A 20,403-nucleotide genomic window follows, 5' to 3' on the forward strand; every position below is an offset into this window, starting at 1 on the left:
TAACAGTCTATACTACAGAGCTTTTGAATACCTGATTCTGATTGGCCTTTAACTCAAATCGCAGATGCATAATTAATGACGTATCGTTTCTACAGCGACAGCTTATTCACTCCATATAATTAAAACCAGCTTTCTGTTTTGGGGACATTTTACATTACATGTAACAAAACTGACCTAGTTGGTTGTTAATAATAAGCATACTCTCATCATTGGCTAATTCACACAACATGGCATGTATTCTGAGGTGACAGTCATTTCACACATCAAACAATATTTCCTCAGCTGCTGAACTCCACTCAGGCAAACATGTCCTTAACCCTGATTAATTACATTTGGAAAATACTCTCTACATCAGCATCGGTCTGCCCAAGGGTCCTTACATGGTTGTAGCCTCAGAGGTTATTTAAGCTAATTTTACTCACTGCAGGTAAGAGGCTGAATATGAAGCATGGCACAGTGCCAGTTACACTAGACATTGCGATCATAGTCTTAGCTCATTGATTCTGAGGTGGACTCAGCCAAGGGCAGCAAATGCACTATCCGTCTTGCTCAGCATCAGGAAACTCCAAAATGATCCCATTACCTTGGACATAATTGCCAATGGATCATTTCAGTAGCACCATTATGCTGGTTTGACCATATGTGCGAAACATCTCAAGACACCATTGTCTATTCTCGAGATTTCCGTTTTTGCCCACGGGGATTGTCATGGTGTCGATATTAGATGGCTGATTAATTTCAGGTTGAGCTTTGAAAATCCATGGTTTAATGTAACCTGCGTGCCGTCTACTACGAGAGACACGAGCCAGGCAAACAGAAAACCGGGGTCGAGGAGTGAAAAACAAGTGAGTCATTGTGACTTCGAACCGACATGACTCATTCAAAGGTTATAATAATGACAATAGAGGTAACTGTCAGGGCAAACCAAACACTCAGGCAAACAGAGACGGGGAGACATTCATCGTTTTCCCATTAAAGATGAATGAGAAAGCAAACAACATGGCCATCTGTTCGAGATGGGCTGAGTGTGTGTGCGTTTGGTGAGGGGAGGTAAACGATGTGAACAGAGGAAATAGTCCATCGAACCAGTGCACACAGGAAACGAGCAGACACACAGACCCAAAACCAAACACGCCACCATTAGTGGAATACATGGGGCGTGACAGTACTGAGCGAAAGGAATTGAAGGCAAATGTCAAGCATATTTAGGTGACAGCTCTCTCTGAAACCTCTATTAGGAGACACAGCGTCTAGATTTAATTCATTACAGCAACACTGACTTTTAAACAGCAGCATGTACTGACTCATGCAGTCACTGTTAGTTTATTTTCCCAGCGTGTCTGGATTAGGACACAACAAGTGGCCTGCTGGTTTTTGTCCGACTGTGGAATTTGGCAGGACAGAAGCACCTAATAGAATATGGAAAACACTGATGGCTATTTGCTCTACTGGAAAGCTACGGCTCTGTTTCGGAGATTCCTGAAGATATGCATGTTTTTCTGTGCAAATATATTCTTTCTATATCTCATGAAGCACTCCACTACAGTGTGTGTGTTTGTGTGTTTGCATGCATATGCATCTGGTGTGTTTCTAGTCATATCTCTAAGATGGAAACTGATTGCAGTGTGCTGTGTGTGTGTGTGTGTGTATGTGTGTGTGTGTGTGTGTTAGGTGGGTGTATTGTCTGGAATTGTGCTTGGGCTTGTGTCTTATAACAGGCAATGATTTATAACTGTATTTCATGTGTATTTATATGTATGTACAGTAATGTAAAAATTAAAGTACAACCTCTTTTAATTCTATAGTTTAATGTATCATGACTTAATAACTTAATCACCTGGTCCTAAAATGAGGTAAATCCAACCTCAGTTTAGCATGGCAGATACATCTGAAATTTGGCTGGATTAATAATTATGTAAGGATAAGGTCCTCACAATTTTCATAAGACAATGGAATAACTGTAGCTTTAACAAAAAACATTAAGAAGTAAAGATCTTACTAGAGTTAGTTTTAGGTTTAGACCCAAGTGAGCCTGAATTAGCTAAAGGTCCTTACAAGGACAGTATAACAAGTGTGTGAGTGTGAGTGAGTGTGTGTGTGTGTGTGTGTGTGTGTGTGTGTGATCTAGTCATATCTTTCACAATGTAACAGATTACACAGAGCAGGTGTGTGTACATTTGTCAGGAACCCATATAATGATCTATAGATATATTTCATTTAGAGATAAAGTCTATCACGTGTGTGTGTGTGTGTGTGTGTGTGTGTGTGTGTGTGTGTGTGTGTCTTTCATAATAACCCAGAGGTGTGTGAGTGAGTTGGGGGCTTATTCTCGCTGCTCATCTACAGATGGTCAGCTATTGCTGTATTTTATGATGAGATATTGTGTGTGTGTGTTTGTGTGTGTATGTGTGTGTGAGAGAGTGTGTGTGTGCATATGTGTGTGACAGAGAGAGCATGAGAGAAAGGCAGAATGTCTTACGCTCGCAGAATTAAAGCTGTATCTCATGATGAGGTAGAGTGTAGCACAAGCCTGACTCCTGTTGCTGTCCACACAGCTGCTGCAGTACTGAAGCACTTTCTGGCACAGATCTGCACACTGCTCGGCCTCCTCCTCGAACAACATGTCCCCAAACTACACACACATCAGACCAGCTTATCACATCTTATCACATCACTGACAATTATTAAAACAACACCAGCATTATTGCTCATCTAAAAAATATTTAAAGAAATACTCCAGAGGGTTTTTTTTTCTTTTTTCAAATCTTTTGCCACTACTGTATGTCATCACCATCACACCATATGGTCAGTCATTTAATTTTGTCAAAAAGATTTTGTGCATTTCTTTTTTTATTTGTGGAACACCTTCAGAAATACACTTTATTCATACTAAAAACATGGAATTATTTTTTATTGTATTGCTTCAAAACAGATCAAGAACTCTAGATTAGAAATCTAGAGATCTAGAAAATACCTTGTTTAGACATTCTCTAATGTTTGTTAGACTACTGTTAAAAGGTAGTATATTATTTAAATATATTATTTAGATGGACAGCTTTTCAACTTCCCTGAATTTCTAATTTAATTTAAAGACAATAGAATTTATTTTGTTCTTTATTATATACAGAGAGATTATTATTTGAGGTAAACTCATATACTGGAGGTATGTTCATGAATGGTGTGCATTTGTCCCTGATGCGCAGCCGTGGCGACTGTGGCAAGAAAAACTCCCTTAGATGTTATGAGGAAGAAACCTTGAGAGGAACCATCCTCATTTGGGTGACATCAAGAGTTTGATCATAAATCTTTCAACAGTACAGTATTTAATGTGGATAGAGATTTGTTATTCACATGGTCTAAATTAAAAATAAATTAATTAAATGACTGAATGAACGCATTTTGCAGAATAACCACAGCCTTTCTGTACCTTCACAACGAGAGCTCGGATTGTGCTAAAGCAGTGTGAGAGATACGTGGTGCTCTGGTTGCATGTTAGTGAGTGCAGCAAAACTCTCAGAACTCCACCAACAGCACTATCCTTATAGTCTGCTAGTGGTACAGTCTGGTGGGAGAAAAAACAAACACAAGTACACACAACACACACACAGACACACAGACACACACAGACACACACACACACACACACACACACACACACACACACACACACACACACCACATGTATTTCATTACTTTTGCATCAGTTTTTAATTTCTTCAGTATTTATCTAATTCAATTCTTTTGTCGAAAATGTTTTCAAGTAACTTCAGTTTAAGCCAAAAAAGATTTCTTTCAAGTCTAATGACACGATTTTTTCAGATTTTTCATTACTTCAAAGTAACACTAGGAGAGCAGGAGCAAACTATGCTGACAGTGTGTGATGAACACAAGTGGCACTCTCCTCCATTACCTGCACAATGATCTCCAGCAGGTCCAAGACTATAAGGTTGGCCTCAGTAGCCAGATTCCCACTGATTATGGCTTCCTGGTCCAATTCTGCTTTAGATCTTAGAATACACACAAGACAACGACACATCATTACACATCATTTCACACCATTTGTTAATAATTGTGGTCAATAATACTGCGTGAAAAGAGTTTTCCTAGGCTTTCATACATTTACATTTTTTTATTTTATTTACCCTCTCTAGATTGATTTATAAAATGACAAAATGACTGCCAATGAAATGTTTAAATATGCTTGGACAGAGAAGTATTTGTTTATCCATTGCTTTGAAACACGTTATTCGTTCAGATTCCGTGCCGTTCGTCAAAAGTGGTAATGTGGAGCAGCACTGCGAAACAAAACATAATCAACCCAATGTGTCTCAACAATGGCAATAGTCACCATTCAGTCATGTATTTTGCTTATCCTGGCATTTTGTAAGCAAAAAAAGATTATGTAGCTGGAAATGTAATTAATTCCATCTGGTCTAGAATGCATATGAATTGATAGATTGCATCATAAATATAAAGAAATTATCTGCACACACTTGTCCTGTCTGTCGTTGGTCTGGCGCCACTGTGTGAGGTCTTTCCTCCAGCGCAGGTTCTCTCTCTGGCCCAGAGTCCGGTCATTAGCTTCAGAGAAACGAGAGAGTGAGAGAGAAAAGGAGATGACAACTCAATATAAGGAAATCATCACTCCATCAAAAGGAAATAGGGTTGACTTCTGGTAGACAATACATGACTTCCATATGTGAATGTCTTGCTAAGCCAACATCTATATAGCTCATTCTGTACCAGTGGGGCCTCTACATTATTCATTGCACTGCCTGGAAGCAGAGTGCAAAAGCGATTTCTCTGTCTGCCCTTTGAAGCAATGGAAGAGGAACACTCACCTCCCACCCTCTTCATCATCTCTCCTCTCGCTCCCAGGCCTCCTATTAGTGCCTCTTCCAGACGAGCTTTAGCCTGCTGAGACTTCTGTAGGGCCTGCACACTCACTTTATCTGAGCTTTGTTTCCCCTACACACATCCATACAAACAAAAACATACGTACATCCACTAAGTACACACACGCATGCTCATGTCATCACATTTATAGTCACACCTTAAAATATGAGTTAACTTCTCTATCTCCTGCATATGTAGTGTGCAAGCAATAATCAAGAATTTGGATGCTTCCCCAAACTGAGAAGAGAATGGAGAACCTATTAACTCTAAACCTAAATATGAGAATCCTACGGGTAGTTCATAAATGTTAAAATACTATAGGGATGGACAAATATTAAAATTATTAGCTAGTCCATTGGGCTCCAAGCTACAAAGTGCTTGCCCAGTTCCAAAGACTAGCAAAAAAAGTGTCAACTAATGTAAGTCTACTGGGGGTTCTGGAAATCATTTTGACTCTGTGAAGTCTTATATTACAAAGTGGCTGTGGGTTATAGCGTGTAGACTGCTGTAACAGATACTGTACTATACTCAGTTTTTTCATAGTTTTCCTATTGTATAAGCTGGTTTTGTCAATATTGTCCGGCATCCGTCTTATCTAATAAAAACAGTTCCCATCAATATCCAGACCACATTCTTCATTCACATGTGTAGAGCAGCAAGTGTTTGGCTTCAGAAAAGAACAGCGCACAACATTGTGTTTCGTTGGGACATCAATAGAAATACAAACAAACAAATTGGTGTGACCAGATAGCTTTAGTTTTTCAGGGTGTCGGATCAAAAAATTGACATGAGAGTTTATTTCGGAAACACACACCCATATCCGCAACATATTTCACATTCTTCCCTTTGAAAAAGCAAACAGTTTCTGAAATTATGCACAACTTAATTAAAAAAATAATGCTGAATAAACCACTGAAAGATTTTCTGCAAAAAAACTGTTGGATTGTTTAAACCCCCAGACAACAGACTTTCATTAAACGTCTTTATCCTTGCTCACATCGAGGCACATGGTCTACTGTAGCAGTGAATAGAGATTAAGTCGGTACAAACACTGCAGTTCTTTTAAATAAAGGCCCTCACCCTGTAGTCAAAACAGGAGGTGCAGATGGTGAGGAGCTCGAGGAGGCGACTGAGCTGAGAGGGTGATATGTCTAATATCCAACGCTGGATTAAGCTCTGGTCGGAATTCTTCATGATCCACAGGAAACACACCAGCAGATTACGGCTGGTGTCTGCAGAGAGAGTGCTACAGCTTCTACCTGACTGTGGAAGAAAAAAACAGGGCTGTTAGAAAGCATTTGGATGATACCGATGACATACGGCAAGATAGAAGAACAGAAGTGGAATTCAGAATTCAGTGAAAGTTTTTATATTTGAGGGCCTATATTTGACAGGCAAAAATATCATTCTCACCACAGAGGCCATGGACACCAGTGCGTTTCTCGCCAAGGTGTTGAACGGGTTGCCTGCAATTGCCATGGCAACAGATTGATTGATAGGAGGGACATTATCAAAATCGTCTTCTGGCCCGCTGGACTTGGTCTTGCTGCCACGTGCATCCGAAACTACAGAAATTGTATAATGCATGATAAATATATACACAAACAAGTTTATACAGCACTAAGAGGAGGATGTTGTCATCTGATAAGTTGTTGTTGCGAGTACAAAATTCAAGAGCACCTGTAAAGTCGATGTAGTTGAGGGAGTCGATGATGATCCCCACCAGGGGGAGGTAAAGAGCAGCAATCTTAGTCCTGACTTCTAACCGTGAGCACCGAGGGTCCAAATCATGAGCACACAGTAGGCTGTATGTGGCATTTATGGCCTTGCGCTGCACCTTACTCCTACACACACACACACACACACACACACACACACACACACACACACACACACACACACCCAGCATTATTCAATCAATGAAAGAAACATTTAACACTACATATAAGGAACATTCTCAAAGACCTAAATAATAAGTAATCTTTCTTTTATACTGTGCCTGATTATACAGTAGCAAACAACTATGTTCCAATGTTCAGCTTATGGGCATAAATATATATCACAAATATGTTTATATACTGCATGTGCACTTCTAATATTTTGTGATAAAAATTGGGAAAAAAATGCTTATTCATCAATATGATCAAATTCAGGCTTATTTGACACCTATATTTATTTTACTTTTACATGCAGGGGGCATGTAGACTCTATAGAAACACACAATGGCAGTTTCCATACTGCAATTACTTTGGATGTGAGTAACAAGAATAAATACAGTTGTTATTACTTTTCAGTTTTCAATTTATTAAATTCCTTTTGTGATTTGACCAAATTTCAACGCTCAGTAACAGGGACTTATGAGAAGTGTCAGGGTCAGTATTGCTTTTAAATAATATCATCTTAAATGTAACGTATTGTACTGCTTAAGGAATATAGACTGAGCACTGCCAGAGCATTAGAAACCAGTGTTCAAAAAACTAACAAGGCTAGCATTATGCCTTGTCTGTGTAAAGTGTGTTGGACTGACCCTTCTGATTCCATATCGAGAGCCGCACTGAGTTCAGTCAGCAGCAGGCCAGTCAAATAGTGCTGCTGTTTAAACTCCTGAGTCAAATCAAACATGGCTACAATCCTCTGGTCTAGAAAACTGCATGAACTTGAGGTCTGCAACAGACACACACACACACACACACACACACACACACACACCTTCATGACGACTATACAGTAATTACAATTAACCTGATCAGTAGAAGTGCCCTAAAGTCTACAACAAGGACAAAATTATGCAATCTTTTTCATTTAATTAAACATACGTAAAAAGTGCCATTTGTGATTTTTCCAGATGTTTCCAGACCCGTAAAAACCTTAAACTAGTGATGATCTTTATTGTGGATTTTAATGGACATTCTTGTTTGAGTACATTGTGAACAGAAAGCATATTTATGTTTCACCACGCAAATAGCGGAGGCCCTAAATATTACAAGCGGCTCCTTTACAGGTTTTAAATGTGTATTTTTTCTTATTCATGGCATACACATGTGTGGCCAGACAATAAACATCTGCTTACACTAGTGAGCAAGTTTGGCTTAAGAGAGGGCAGTGGACAACAAAGTTGATTTCCAATTCCAATTCCTCGTTATAACTGGTGCTAACGAGGGCCATCATCAACGGTGTAAAGACCAACAAGCATTAAATGAAGATGAATATGGGGAAAAGTGGTTTTCTCAGTGGTGAAGCTTAGTTTAATCTAAAAGTTCCAGCTCTACTACATTACCACAGAGTAAGAGCATCTGCTAAATGCCATAATTGTAAATCTAAATAAATGAGAAATCACCAAATAACGTATTTATATTTATCATCTGAGCATTACATGTGAACCTAGTTTAACAATATTTTGAAGCTCATTTAGAATATTACTCCTTTAAATGTTAATAATTTGGGTGAGTTTTACTCTAGCCTGTATCTTTAGGTGCACTTTACTGTTTAAAATGTGCATTCTCAGATCTGTGTCTGGTCCCAGCAAGAATAACAGCAATAAGGCATTGTTCAGGATTTTCTGGATTTAATTTCTCTCCATCTTTACCATCCAGCCTGGGTAAAAGAATTAACATAATCAGATGGATGTTGTAATGTGGGTTTGTCTCCCTGAGATTTACTGACCTGCGAAGTGACCGATGGAGAAGGGGACGTGGGAGCAGAAGCAGAGCTACTGAAGTACAGGCTCAGGTTCAGGTAGTGCTCATGACTGCAGAGCACTCTCAAAAACTCCAGTCTCAGGGTGATCAGAGTGGACATGGACACACTCTTCGCTGACATCTGCGAAGTAAATAAAAACCCCACAGTGAGGATCAGAGACAAAGAGAGACACACTTTTTTCTCTAATGCTTGCTGCACCCGTGTACAAGATTGCCTTACCTGGTTGCAGTAGTTCTTGACAAGGCTAAAGACAAAGCCTCTGTCCATAAGAGACATCAGGTCATAAATGAAAAACGCCAGACTAATGTTCACCTTTTCAGCCTGCTCCTGTTCCTGTAAACATAATACGTTAATTCACACTGTTGACCGTTCTCAAGTTCGGCGACATTTTAACGTTTACCGCCTCTTGGGATCGGGATAAGGCTTTTAAATATCGTGAAATCCAAGCCTGCAGCGGAGGTGAAAGTAAAATGTCATGTTCAAGTACATCAAGTACAAATTGAAGCATACAACTTAAAAGCCTAACCTTCTGCTGTTTCACCAGGATAGTGCCGATTTCAGCAGTCACCACGTTGACGATGGTGGTGATGTCATCCTTGAAACGGTCGGAGAAACGATTTTTGCGAGGCACTGCCTGCTTGTCCATTTGAGAGATGTGCTGAGCCATGCTTTTCACCTGCATGACACACACACACACACACACACACACACACACACACACACACACACACACACAAGTTTTTACTCCATCTAACAGATAAATGTTTTGAGCAGCCTATATTGTACCATTTTTATTTAAATGGTCATCAAACGTGCAATTTATTTACACCGAACATTGAGAGCCAGAAAAGACAAAAATAATAATGTGATCATATCACTAGCATTGTCTGTAGGGAGAGACTAAGAAGCAGGATGAGAAGAGCCTGGAGAGGTGGAGAAGAAAGTCAGTAGGAGTAAGACAGAGTACGTGTGTGAATGAGAGGGAGGGCAGTGGAGTGATGCGGATGCAGGGAGAAGAGGTGGAGAAGGTGGAGGAGTTTAAGTACCTGGGCTCAACAGTGCAAAGTAATGGAGAGTGTGTTAGAGAAGTGAAGAAAAGAGTGCCGGCAGGGTGGAGTGGGTGGAGAAGAGTGGCAGGAGTGATTTGTGATAGAAAGGTATCAGTAAGAGTGAAAGAGAAAGTTCACTCTTGAATTATTAAAGGAGATGGAGCTGGAGGTGGTAGAGATGATTTTCATTGGGAGAGACAGGGGCTGGACAGGTAGGTACTCTTTAGTGGAGATGGAGCCACCAGGCAGGAGGAAAAAAGGAAGGCCAAGGAGGAGGTTTATGGATGTGGTGAGGGAAGACATGCAGGTAGTTAGTTTGAAAGGCAGATGTAGACGACAGAATAGTACTTTTTACCTACAGGCCTAATACATTTACCCTTTAATTGTACCTCGCTTTAAAATCATTTACTAAAGTTCTATTAGGATCTGACAGCAGGTAGTTAATGCATTTCCACAATGATTAAGTTTTCCCTTATTAATTTCATTTCTATCCTGTATCATTCGGTTTGATCTAGGAAAATGAAAGTAAAATGTGATTTAACTGTAATAAACCAGGAGAAAACTCCAGGTGCTCCAGAATTTCCCCTTTAACTGCACATAAGGGCAGTAATTCAGAAAGCCCTGCTATACTCTTACCAGCAGCTCGAAGAAGAACCAGGCGTATTTATAGACGTTCTCTCTGCAGACGCCAGTGCTCACCACCATTTGTAGAGCCAATTCTTCATGAAATTGCTAAAAGAGATTCGTACACACATGTCTGTTTCACACTGTTATCTATTATTGATGAACTCATATCACTAAATATGCGCTGGGAAGAGACAAGTACCTTTCTGTTTGAGAGCCGCATGCTACCGGCGGTAATTTGAGAGCGATTGGTGACATCAATAAAAGTGGACATCCTGCTGCCGGGATGATTCAAACCCTGGAATAAATCACCATCTTTACATTGTATGCAATTTGGATGTAGAATAATGAATGACATAATAAAAAGCAAGAAATAGAAAATGCTCGAAAAGTGCGAGCCAAGTGGTTTTGGAAAAATATATTAAAATGTTTAATTAAAAGGCAAAACACATATTCTAAAGCTATTTTAGTTACATTTACGGCACACAACCTTATCCAGGGCAACTTGAAACAAAGCAGTGAAGGGGTTAATTGCACAAGGGTCCAGCATTGGTGTTTAGTATTGCTGGGATTTAAAGACCTTCAAGTTTCAAGAATCAAGTCCAATGTTTTAACCACTGAGCTACCACTTCCCAAATCTCTCTATATATACACATCAGAACACAAGACCATTAAATAAGTACCTTCTCAACCAGTATGCTCTTGACCTCAGCGTCCTCTGAGCTCTGTTGAGCAGAAAGGTCGGGGTTGCTGCTAGAGCGGATGCGAGAACTGAGCAGCATGTTGCCTACAGTTGTGGCTGTGGCTCGGCCCATAGTGCTGTACCTGCTCTCCTGTACCAGTGCACCTGAAGCCAAATAAATAATAATAATAATAATAATAATAAAAGTCAAATCACAGCCTTCAAATACAATGAAAGTTTACAAATATTTAGCCTGAATCTGTTCAACTCAGAGTAATACAGAATGATGGAAAATATTTCTTAAATAAATAATAAACTGTAACATATTATTAGTTATATCAAGGACATGAGAAACACCCTACTCATGTTTGGGGATCTTTACAATGACAATGTGTAAGTGTGTACATTTTGATCATTCTGACTCAATTTTATTTCAAAATCATTCAGATTTTCATATCAAATACAGTCGATCCCCAATAATTCGCGGTTCGGAACTATCGGTTTGGAAAATTCGCAGGTTCTCATTGGAACATAACTACGGCAAATTGAGGATTATCTTAAAATTTGTGACAATCCACAGCAGGTAGGAATGTTCAGGAAGGTTAGAATAACATTTAATTCTGTTTTCAGTAATAAATTGAATAATTTCTTCTTCTTTTTTTTTTTTAACATTATTGTATTATTCATTTTAAGTGATAAATAAAGCATTAATGTCCATTACTTCAAATTTCCTGTTGAGTATGCATACTGTACACTATTACATTTTTAAAGTGACAATGTCTAGATGAATTCACTAAGGTACCATAGGGGCTGCGGGAGTGCGTCCAAAATTCGTGGATTTTCGGAACTCAAAAAGGTCTTAGAACGTAACCCCCGCGAGTTGCAGGGGGACCACTGTATAAAATTATTGCTTGGATTGATGCATTGATTTAAAAGACAATGGCTGTGTTGAATCTTAATGTAATCTTGTGAATTACATAATGTATCTTTGAATTTCTTATTAGTGATTCTATTGACTATATAGGCATGCATGGTCATTCGTTCATGTCCTTATCTATGCCATCATTCACAAATGAACACCAGGCCTACCGCATTATTATTTAAATTTTAATAAAAAAAACAACAACAAAAAAAAAAAGATAAAATGAACACAATGTCCTAATATATATATATATGTATATATATATATATATATATATATATATATATATATATATATATATATATATATATATATATATATATATATATATATATATATATATATATATATATATATATATATTTATTTATTTTTGTACAAATAAAATCCCTCCATCATGCCAGTGTATTGCATCACTACTAATCCTGGATGATCAGATTTTCACACCTGCGTTAATGACTTCCAGTTGAGTGTCTGGCAACCGGAACACATAGTAAAGGTAGGTTGCTAGGAGACAGTTCCTGCCTTGGTGGTCTTTGGCCAGTTCCTGGCTGTTATGAAGGCTGTTTACTACGGACACCACTGATTCAAACGCTATCTGTGCCAGATTCGCTACAAAAAAAAAGCACAAAACACACAAAATAAATGATACAGGGTTTAAGGGATTCAATTGTATTGCTTATTGATAAACACGTGCAGTCTTCAAGTATGCTGAACGATGATGCAATGAATTGCATGTATTTATTTATAATCTAGTTAGGATGGCTAATTAAAATGTGAAATCTCTGAAATACATATCGATAATAATAAATAAAGTAGATAAAGATTCACTGGTATAAACATGAAATATTTATCTGCTCACCGGTCTGGCCAGCGATGACCATGGGCTGCATGATGAGGCGGAACAGCTTGTCCAGGACCAGGTGGAGAAAGAGAACAAGTTGCTCCAGTTTGGAAGAGGACAGAGATATGATGCTGAGCTTTAGCTCATGCTCCAGCTTGTTTTCTGGCACTTTGTCGTCCCCTACGCGGATAGGGAATGTAGCCTTCCCCTCCAGAGCATGGCACAGAGTGAAGAAGCGCTCCAGGTGACTCTCCTGGTATACAACAAGCTTAATAAATGCTAAATATATGAACATTAAATGTTTTATAATATTGTGATGTAAATATTTAATTAAGCCATCATTCATTTGCCCTGTAAGCTCTATTCATGAAAAACCTGGCAACCTTAAAAGGTATGAACAGTACCCTGGCAACTTCTGGCAAAAATCTCATTACACTCCAGAGTTGACAAACCTTTTAAATCTGTGTTGCCAATTTCAACAAAATATGATGATCGAATATGACATGATATTGAATTTAAACCATTGGAATTTGATATTAAAACAGGAAGCATCTAAGTGAAAATCTAAAAGCATGCACGTAAATCTACATACATGTGTTACATACCTGTGTATGAACTGAAGATACAGCTTGAATTTCCAAACTAAAAATTCCTTTATGGCCATCAATCCACTTGACTGGTGGAACCTGGGTTGGTAATTTCTGCGTAGAAAAAAAAAAATCAAACCTTAAAATTATATATAATAAATCCCCAAAGCAGCCTGCAAGAACCTTAAACATTATATTTGCATTTATATATTCTACTATAAATACACACTATCTGGACAAACTTTTTGGGCCACCTGACTTTTCCAGCCATATGTGGTTCTTTGTGTTGGGTTATGAGCATTAAATATTCTCGTCACTTGAACTAGGATTTACATGGGTTGAAGTGGAATATCTTGAGTGACCTGCTATAGAGCTCTGACCTCAGCCCTATTGAACATCTTTGGGATGCTCCTCACCCTACATCAGTAGCCGACTTGACTAACACCCTTGTGGCAGAATGAGCGCAAACCTCCACAAACGCACTCCAAAATGTAGTAGAACATCTTCCCAGAAGAGTGGAGGTTCTTATAACAGCAAATGGGAACTAATTGTGGAATGGGATGTTCAAAAAGCATAGAAGAATTTTATGATTACTTCTGTTTTAAAAGCAAATCATTTTACTTCAGGATATCCCAAAATATGTTTTTGTTTTTTGTGTTTTTCAACTAGAAGTAAACAGAAATAGAAGAAAAGAAAGTAATTTGCCTTTAATATAGGATTTAATTCCTACTGCAGCTATAATACATGACAAGCATTGGTATCTTTGATTATATATATTATATATTTATATATAATTGCAGTCATGAAACAGACTCTGTACCTAAAATGATTATTTTAGAAAGAGTCATTAGTTTTATAGGCAAAAACATATATATATTTTTAATTATTTAGTTATTTATAGATATTTTTGGCTGTATGAAAACTTTACTACAGTGACATTACACATGTAACTGACCTAAGCAGTGACATCAAATATATCACAAGAATAAAACAAGTTAAAATGTCATGCTGTCAGTGATTTGGCTTACTGTACTGTACCTCAGGAGAGTGTAAAGAGTAGTTCACGGGAAGACGTTCAAGAACAATGGGCAAACAGAAAGCTCCCATCTGCAGCCTCTCATTATTGAGCATGGGTAACCACTGCAGCAAAACACAACTCAACCTTCAGCACATGTTATAAATGTGTGTTAAACACAGAAAAAACACTTTCGTCTTCTGACAAAGATATACTTTAGTTTTATGGGTTATGAAAACTAATAAGCTTTTGACAATTCTTTTTTTTTTTTAACACGTCTGCATTAATAATAATAAAAAGGCATGCCAAACTACATCATTTCCTCTTAGACTAATTTACAAACGCCTTTTCCATGCATGTCATTGGTAATTGGAGCAGATGTTCCAAAGTTGAAAAAGAAAAGTGCAAACTGCGAAGACGCACAGAGTATCCGATGAGACTCTCCAAGCTGCCGCTCTGGTTCTGTTTCTGCTGGCAGCTGATGTGGAAGAAGGTGAAGAGCAGGTGGTGTTTCTCAGTCAGGCGAGCCGGAAGACGGATCTTCACTTCTTCATAAAAATCTGGAGATCTGCAAAAAGCAAGTCTCATGACTCTGTGTGCTTCCTATTACACTTTATTGCAGATTTTAATATGCAGAAGATCTAAAATGCAGTTCTGCAGGAGTAGACTCACTTGTTATGGTATGTAACTGGGGTGTAGATCTCAGACAGAAACTCTAAACCACTTGATTTCCCGAATATAACCTTGGTGGAGAGATAGACAAATGTTATTTAACCTTTAGAATAAAAAAAAAAAAAGAAAAACACAAAGAAACATACCTTTTAGCAACAAGACATTTTTAACATTCTTGGATTCAACGAGGTTTCATCAATTACTACTGTATATGCAGTTATCAATTAAAAAGTTTATATTTCACATTGATCAATGTGACAAATATTCTCTGATATCTCATGATATTGTTTTTTTCCTCATTGCCTTTCTGTTTATTTTGTTGTATATTTCAACCTCCAGTCTTCTCGCTAGATATATACACATTAGATGCTTCACATTTCTCTAATCATTCAGTTTATTGTTAAATTAAATCTACTGTTTTTATTTTTATCCACAAATGAATGCAGACACTTCTGTACCCTCTCATAGAAATGTCATGATAAAGTTAAATAAATGTAAAGACTTTTGTACAAGTCTGCAAGAATACATTGGCATTTAAACACTTTTTAATTCTTTCAGTGTCTGCTAAGTGTGTGTACTAACAGGGAGTGGATCATCTCCATGCATGAACTGGATCTTTATGGTAATGTTCCTGGCAGATGCCAACGCTCGATTGCCAAAGTTGAGCCTCTGAGGATATACAAACAGCAGGTTTCTGCGAATAAAAATGCAGAAAGAACAAAGATTAGTAGATGAATCGGTTTATAAAAGGAATTTCTGTCACATAAAATACTTAAAGATGGTTCTATGGTTCAAGCTCCAGGATACTGTTCTGAAGTCATTTAAGAACTGCAGCAGGGTTCTCACTCAACACTAGATGGCAGTAACCACCCAATATTCAATGAATGCTTCTACCACTTCTCCAGAACAGTGATACTCTAGAGACCTCCAAGGGCCTAAATAGCATAGCCAAGGAGTCTCTGGGTTTTTGTATGCACCAAACCATTACCACATTAGTGTTGTGTTTATTAACTTGAGTCCTGGTGGTTCCAAACTTCTTCCATTTTCGGATAATGGAGGCCACTGTGCTAATTTGGACCTGCAATGAAGCAAAAATGTCGCTGTTCCTCTCCCCGAATCTGTGCGTCAATACAATCCTGTCTTGGAGATCTACAGACAATTCCTTGGACTTCACAACTTGGTTTATGATCTGACATGCACGGTTTACTGGGGGACAGGTGTGTGCCTTTCCAAATCATGTCCAATCATCTGAATTTATCACAGGTGGAGTCCAAATCATTATTTTTTGTAATAAGTTTGCAAAGATTTCAAACAAATGTCTTTCACGTCGTCATTATGGGGTACATTTGTAGAATTTTTAGGACAAAAATCTATTGAATCCATTTTGGAATAAAGCTGTAACAAAAAATGTGGAGAAAGTGAAGCGCTATAAATACTTTCCTTATACACCGTACACCCCATGTCCCTCCTCTGCACATGTCCAAACCTTCTCCTTGTAGTCAATGCCACTGTCTCTTAACCATACAATATAGCAGGTTTCACCAGTCATAAACTTTCCCCTCTTGCAGATACCCTTCTATCACAAATCACTCTTGCCACTCTTCTCCACCAACTCCACCCTGCCTGCACCCTTTTCTTCACTTCTCTAACACACTCTACATTACTATGCACTGCTTAACCGCTTATTTGCTCAGTCTTCTGTCTGACCTCGTCCATCACCCTGTTCACCACCACGGCAAACAGGAAAGGGCACAGAGCCGATCCTTGATGCAGTCCCACCTCCACCTTGAACCAGACTGTCGTTTCTACTGCACACTTCACTGCTGTCACACTGTCCTCATACATGTCCTGCACAAATACAATGTCCTTATATAATTCCACAACTCCTCTCTTAACACCCTGTCGTTCGTTATTTCTAGATCCACAAACACGCAATGCAACTCCTCCTGACCTTCTCTATACTTCTCTATCAACATTCTCAAAACCATACTCTTACTTACTTACAAATGGTCACCTCTTCCCCCAGCTCCTCCAGCTATAAGACTATGTACACTTAATAAAGGAGAAACATGGTATAGGATTTTAAAAAAGCCACAGACCAACCTGTATATGCAGTGAGGGACGTAGACATCGTTGGACGGAAACTCGAGCAGCTCTTTGACAGGTCGCAAGATTTTCTCGGATACAGGTTTAATGGGGATGAGCTCAGGAGACAGACACGGTATCACTGTATCTGGCACTGGGGTCAACTCTAGCCTCAGAAAGCCTGCCAGATCAAACACAAGCACAAAAGCTTAAAAACTATTAATCTTAAGTCTGGCATCTGGCTCCGAACAATATGACAGATTTTGTGCATTGCAACTGGCAGATCAGAATCATTTGAAAGCTTTCGAAGACAGACATCACCTGGTATTATCTTGACCCGTCGCTGAAGCGTGGATGTCCTTTTGACATCAGCCAGAAACTTAAATAAATCTTCATCACTGAGACGCTCCCCTTCCTGCAAGCAGACACAAACAGCTCATCTGAATCATTCATTACTTCAGAACACAAAGAGTTGGTGGCGTATGCTGGCCACCGAACCTTAATCTAAAAGTTAGGTGAATATTTGTGCAAGAAATGTATGCATATTAACAGTCCGATTGAGTCTGAAATTACAACATTATATTACAGAATAGCACGATATATACATATACAGTATATATAATGTATTAAATAATAAAAAAATAAATGTATGACTATGTCAAACTGTCAGGTGGTGGCGCTAGACTTTATACTGATGCTTGCTCACGGCAATACTGCATAGAAGTATGACTTCAAGAATGTTATTATGCATAGCTTAGACAAAGCTCTGTTTCTGGCCAAAGGCCAACTTGCATGTGTAACTCTTACATAACTTCTGAATAATTCTTAAATCTGTGTTTACACGTGACACCTGAACACCATTCTGAGCAATCTTTGGCTTGACTGAATACAGACCAGACACTGTACGTCAAACACATTTTCACACTCTTAAAAAATAAACAGTAACTCGTCTCTGCAAACGGGAAAAGGATTTCTGGAATGCATCACTGTATGAGACCACTTTGTGTTAGCAAGGTTATTGAACTGGAACTTTTTCAAATGTAAAAAAAAAATGTGGCTCTGAGCTGTTTTACGCTGATCAGACTTCAAAATAACGATCAGGCTGTAAAACGTTGTGCAATATAAACACAAACACAAAACAGTGAACATTTAGCGGAAAAGCCACCAGACGGGAACGGTAATATAAATCCCTGTAACACTGAGCTGACCTGTTTGAACAGGGTCTGAATGGTTATGACAGCGGGTTTAAAGCTGGACAGGTTGGACTGGTCCTCCAGGGTGGTGAACCTCTCTGAATTGCGTCTGGGCAGGTAGGCCTTCTTATCCATATTGTTCTTGCCTGGAACGAACAAATAAAACGAGTTACCAAAATAGAATACTATGATTTGCCGGCCGGCATAAAGTTACACAAATATCAATATTTAGATTTTAATAATGAGCAAGAAAAAAAGTTCCCTACAACAATGTTGTGAGAAACCTTGAAATGTTTTGGCTGAAACCAGATATTGGTATAAAAGTAAATGTACGTTGTTGAAACTATGATACATTTGAGATAATCCGATTGTAATTGCATGATGCGGAAGGTGAAGAAGCACCCGACCCGAAGCAGACTGCATTAGAAAAGTGTTACGCACACCACGCTGTGGTGTTTTTTGTCTTGCATTTCATATTTTAATGCAATCCTCTCCAATTATCTTCAGACTGACCCTGGTATAAAAAACATACTCAATTCTATACATTATACATGACTCACTTCTACCTTTCAACATGAGCTACACTAATTAATTACATGGTCTTTCCTCAAACACTTCAATTGGAGATTCTCATCTTCCAATTACTGCCCAAAGTCACTTGAATTGCCATCCATAAGCATGTCGATGACAATTTCAACACTATATATTTTTTTACATCTAAAAATACATACAGAAAAATAATGTTTGTGGATTCTGATTTTCTTCTCTGAATTGGCAAATATAACATATAGATTATGATAATTATTTATTTGTTTTACTGAACAGACAAATATTAGTAAGCTACAACATTAGAATTGGATGTACACAAATTAACAAATATTTGATTTCCACTAGTATGGACTCAGTAAAAAATGATTCCAAGATGACCATTACATTTTTAATTAGTTTAATAAAAAATAAAAACTTATTATTTATTTGTATCAAATTTTGTATTTGACATTGTAGCAGGAATAATGCAGATTGCATCATGAGATGCAATACATTGATGACTAAGCTAAATTACTTTATATATCTACTGTATCATATTTTCAACACAATTGTACTATAACATACTTAAAAATATATCAGTATAATATTAGTTTCATCAAAAAAGTACATATTCACATAAAAAAAAAAAATCAGTAACAACATAAAGTTTATTTTCACCACAACTTTTTCAAAATCTGAAAAGATGTCCCTGCAAAAAAACTAGCAAGTCAATTTATGAAGTCAGCCATATTGGAAAAACCTGCTATTGACTGCAGAGCATAGATAAATCCAATAGGGGGCAGAAGACAAGTCTCAGATTGTATTAAACAGGTTTTTGAGGAAAGTATTTTTGATGCAGGAGGTGCAGAGGTCTCAGAAACGAATGTATCGAATATGAAACATTTTGGCATTAAAGGGTTAATACAATTACCATTGATGCTATCTGTGTCGGCTGTGTCTCGATCCAGTGTGGCTGTGCTGATCACATTCATGATGTTGACCGTACCAAAGGCGAAGGGCATCCGGTACTGACCCAACCTCTGACAGAAGTTCTCTGCTTGGTTTCGAAGCTTCTCCAGCTTGTCTTTGTTCTGAACGAAAGAGAGGTATAATATGTAAGAAAGGTGTATTTTTAAAACAAAGTAATTTATATTACTTTCAGAAATTTGTTTTCTTAGTCATCACCTTGGCATTGTCTGTCATTCCTACATACGGTTCTGCACAATCTCCAATCTCCCCCTGCTGCAGGACTTTCTCTAACTATTATAAAGAGAAACATTACTGCCATCATAATCATGTTAAATATCAACATTTTCCTCTGTATCATTATCACTAAATATTAACTAAATAGACAAAAGTTTGTAGACACCTGAACATAAGATTTATATATGCTTTTTGAACATCCCATTTCACATTAAGTCCCATTTACTGATATAATAACCTCCACCCTTCTGGGAAGATGTTCCGCTAGATTTTCAAGTTCGGTTGCCATCCCAAATGTGCTTAATAGAGTTGCGGTGAACCATATAACTTCATGGTTCTCGCTTTGTTTACAGCGGCATTGTCATGCTGGAACAGGTCTGGATTTCCTAGTTTAAGTGAAGAGA

At 38.1% G+C, this 20,403-nt stretch overlaps 1 protein-coding gene across 3 annotated transcripts in view; it reads right to left on the reverse strand.

The window, feature by feature from the left end:
* The window catches only part of dock8 (dedicator of cytokinesis 8), a 61,848-nt gene that overhangs the window by 10,656 nt on the left and 30,789 nt on the right, over positions 1-20,403 (reverse strand). For all 3 annotated transcript variants that reach the window (XM_046870620.1, XM_046870622.1, XM_046870621.1), the window contains 27 exons: positions 19,982-20,056; positions 19,728-19,887; positions 18,284-18,414; positions 17,397-17,490; positions 17,094-17,256; positions 15,573-15,684; positions 14,991-15,061; positions 14,742-14,886; positions 14,342-14,443; positions 13,322-13,417; positions 12,735-12,969; positions 12,320-12,484; positions 10,952-11,115; positions 10,471-10,566; positions 10,281-10,376; positions 9,122-9,271; positions 8,815-8,928; positions 8,560-8,715; positions 7,424-7,560; positions 6,577-6,740; positions 6,310-6,461; positions 5,977-6,159; positions 4,842-4,968; positions 4,494-4,581; positions 3,911-4,007; positions 3,428-3,562; positions 2,480-2,632 (listed from right to left, as the gene is read on the reverse strand). In XM_046870620.1, the coding sequence (XP_046726576.1) occupies positions 2,480-2,632; positions 3,428-3,562; positions 3,911-4,007; positions 4,494-4,581; positions 4,842-4,968; positions 5,977-6,159; positions 6,310-6,461; positions 6,577-6,740; positions 7,424-7,560; positions 8,560-8,715; positions 8,815-8,928; positions 9,122-9,271; positions 10,281-10,376; positions 10,471-10,566; positions 10,952-11,115; positions 12,320-12,484; positions 12,735-12,969; positions 13,322-13,417; positions 14,342-14,443; positions 14,742-14,886; positions 14,991-15,061; positions 15,573-15,684; positions 17,094-17,256; positions 17,397-17,490; positions 18,284-18,414; positions 19,728-19,887; positions 19,982-20,056 (3,561 nt within the window). The remainder of the gene's footprint in view (positions 1-2,479; positions 2,633-3,427; positions 3,563-3,910; positions 4,008-4,493; positions 4,582-4,841; positions 4,969-5,976; positions 6,160-6,309; positions 6,462-6,576; positions 6,741-7,423; positions 7,561-8,559; positions 8,716-8,814; positions 8,929-9,121; positions 9,272-10,280; positions 10,377-10,470; positions 10,567-10,951; positions 11,116-12,319; positions 12,485-12,734; positions 12,970-13,321; positions 13,418-14,341; positions 14,444-14,741; positions 14,887-14,990; positions 15,062-15,572; positions 15,685-17,093; positions 17,257-17,396; positions 17,491-18,283; positions 18,415-19,727; positions 19,888-19,981; positions 20,057-20,403) is intronic.

This window comes from Silurus meridionalis, chromosome 17 (genome assembly GCF_014805685.1).
Source record: "Silurus meridionalis isolate SWU-2019-XX chromosome 17, ASM1480568v1, whole genome shotgun sequence".
Taxonomy (NCBI): Eukaryota; Metazoa; Chordata; class Actinopteri; order Siluriformes; family Siluridae; genus Silurus; species Silurus meridionalis.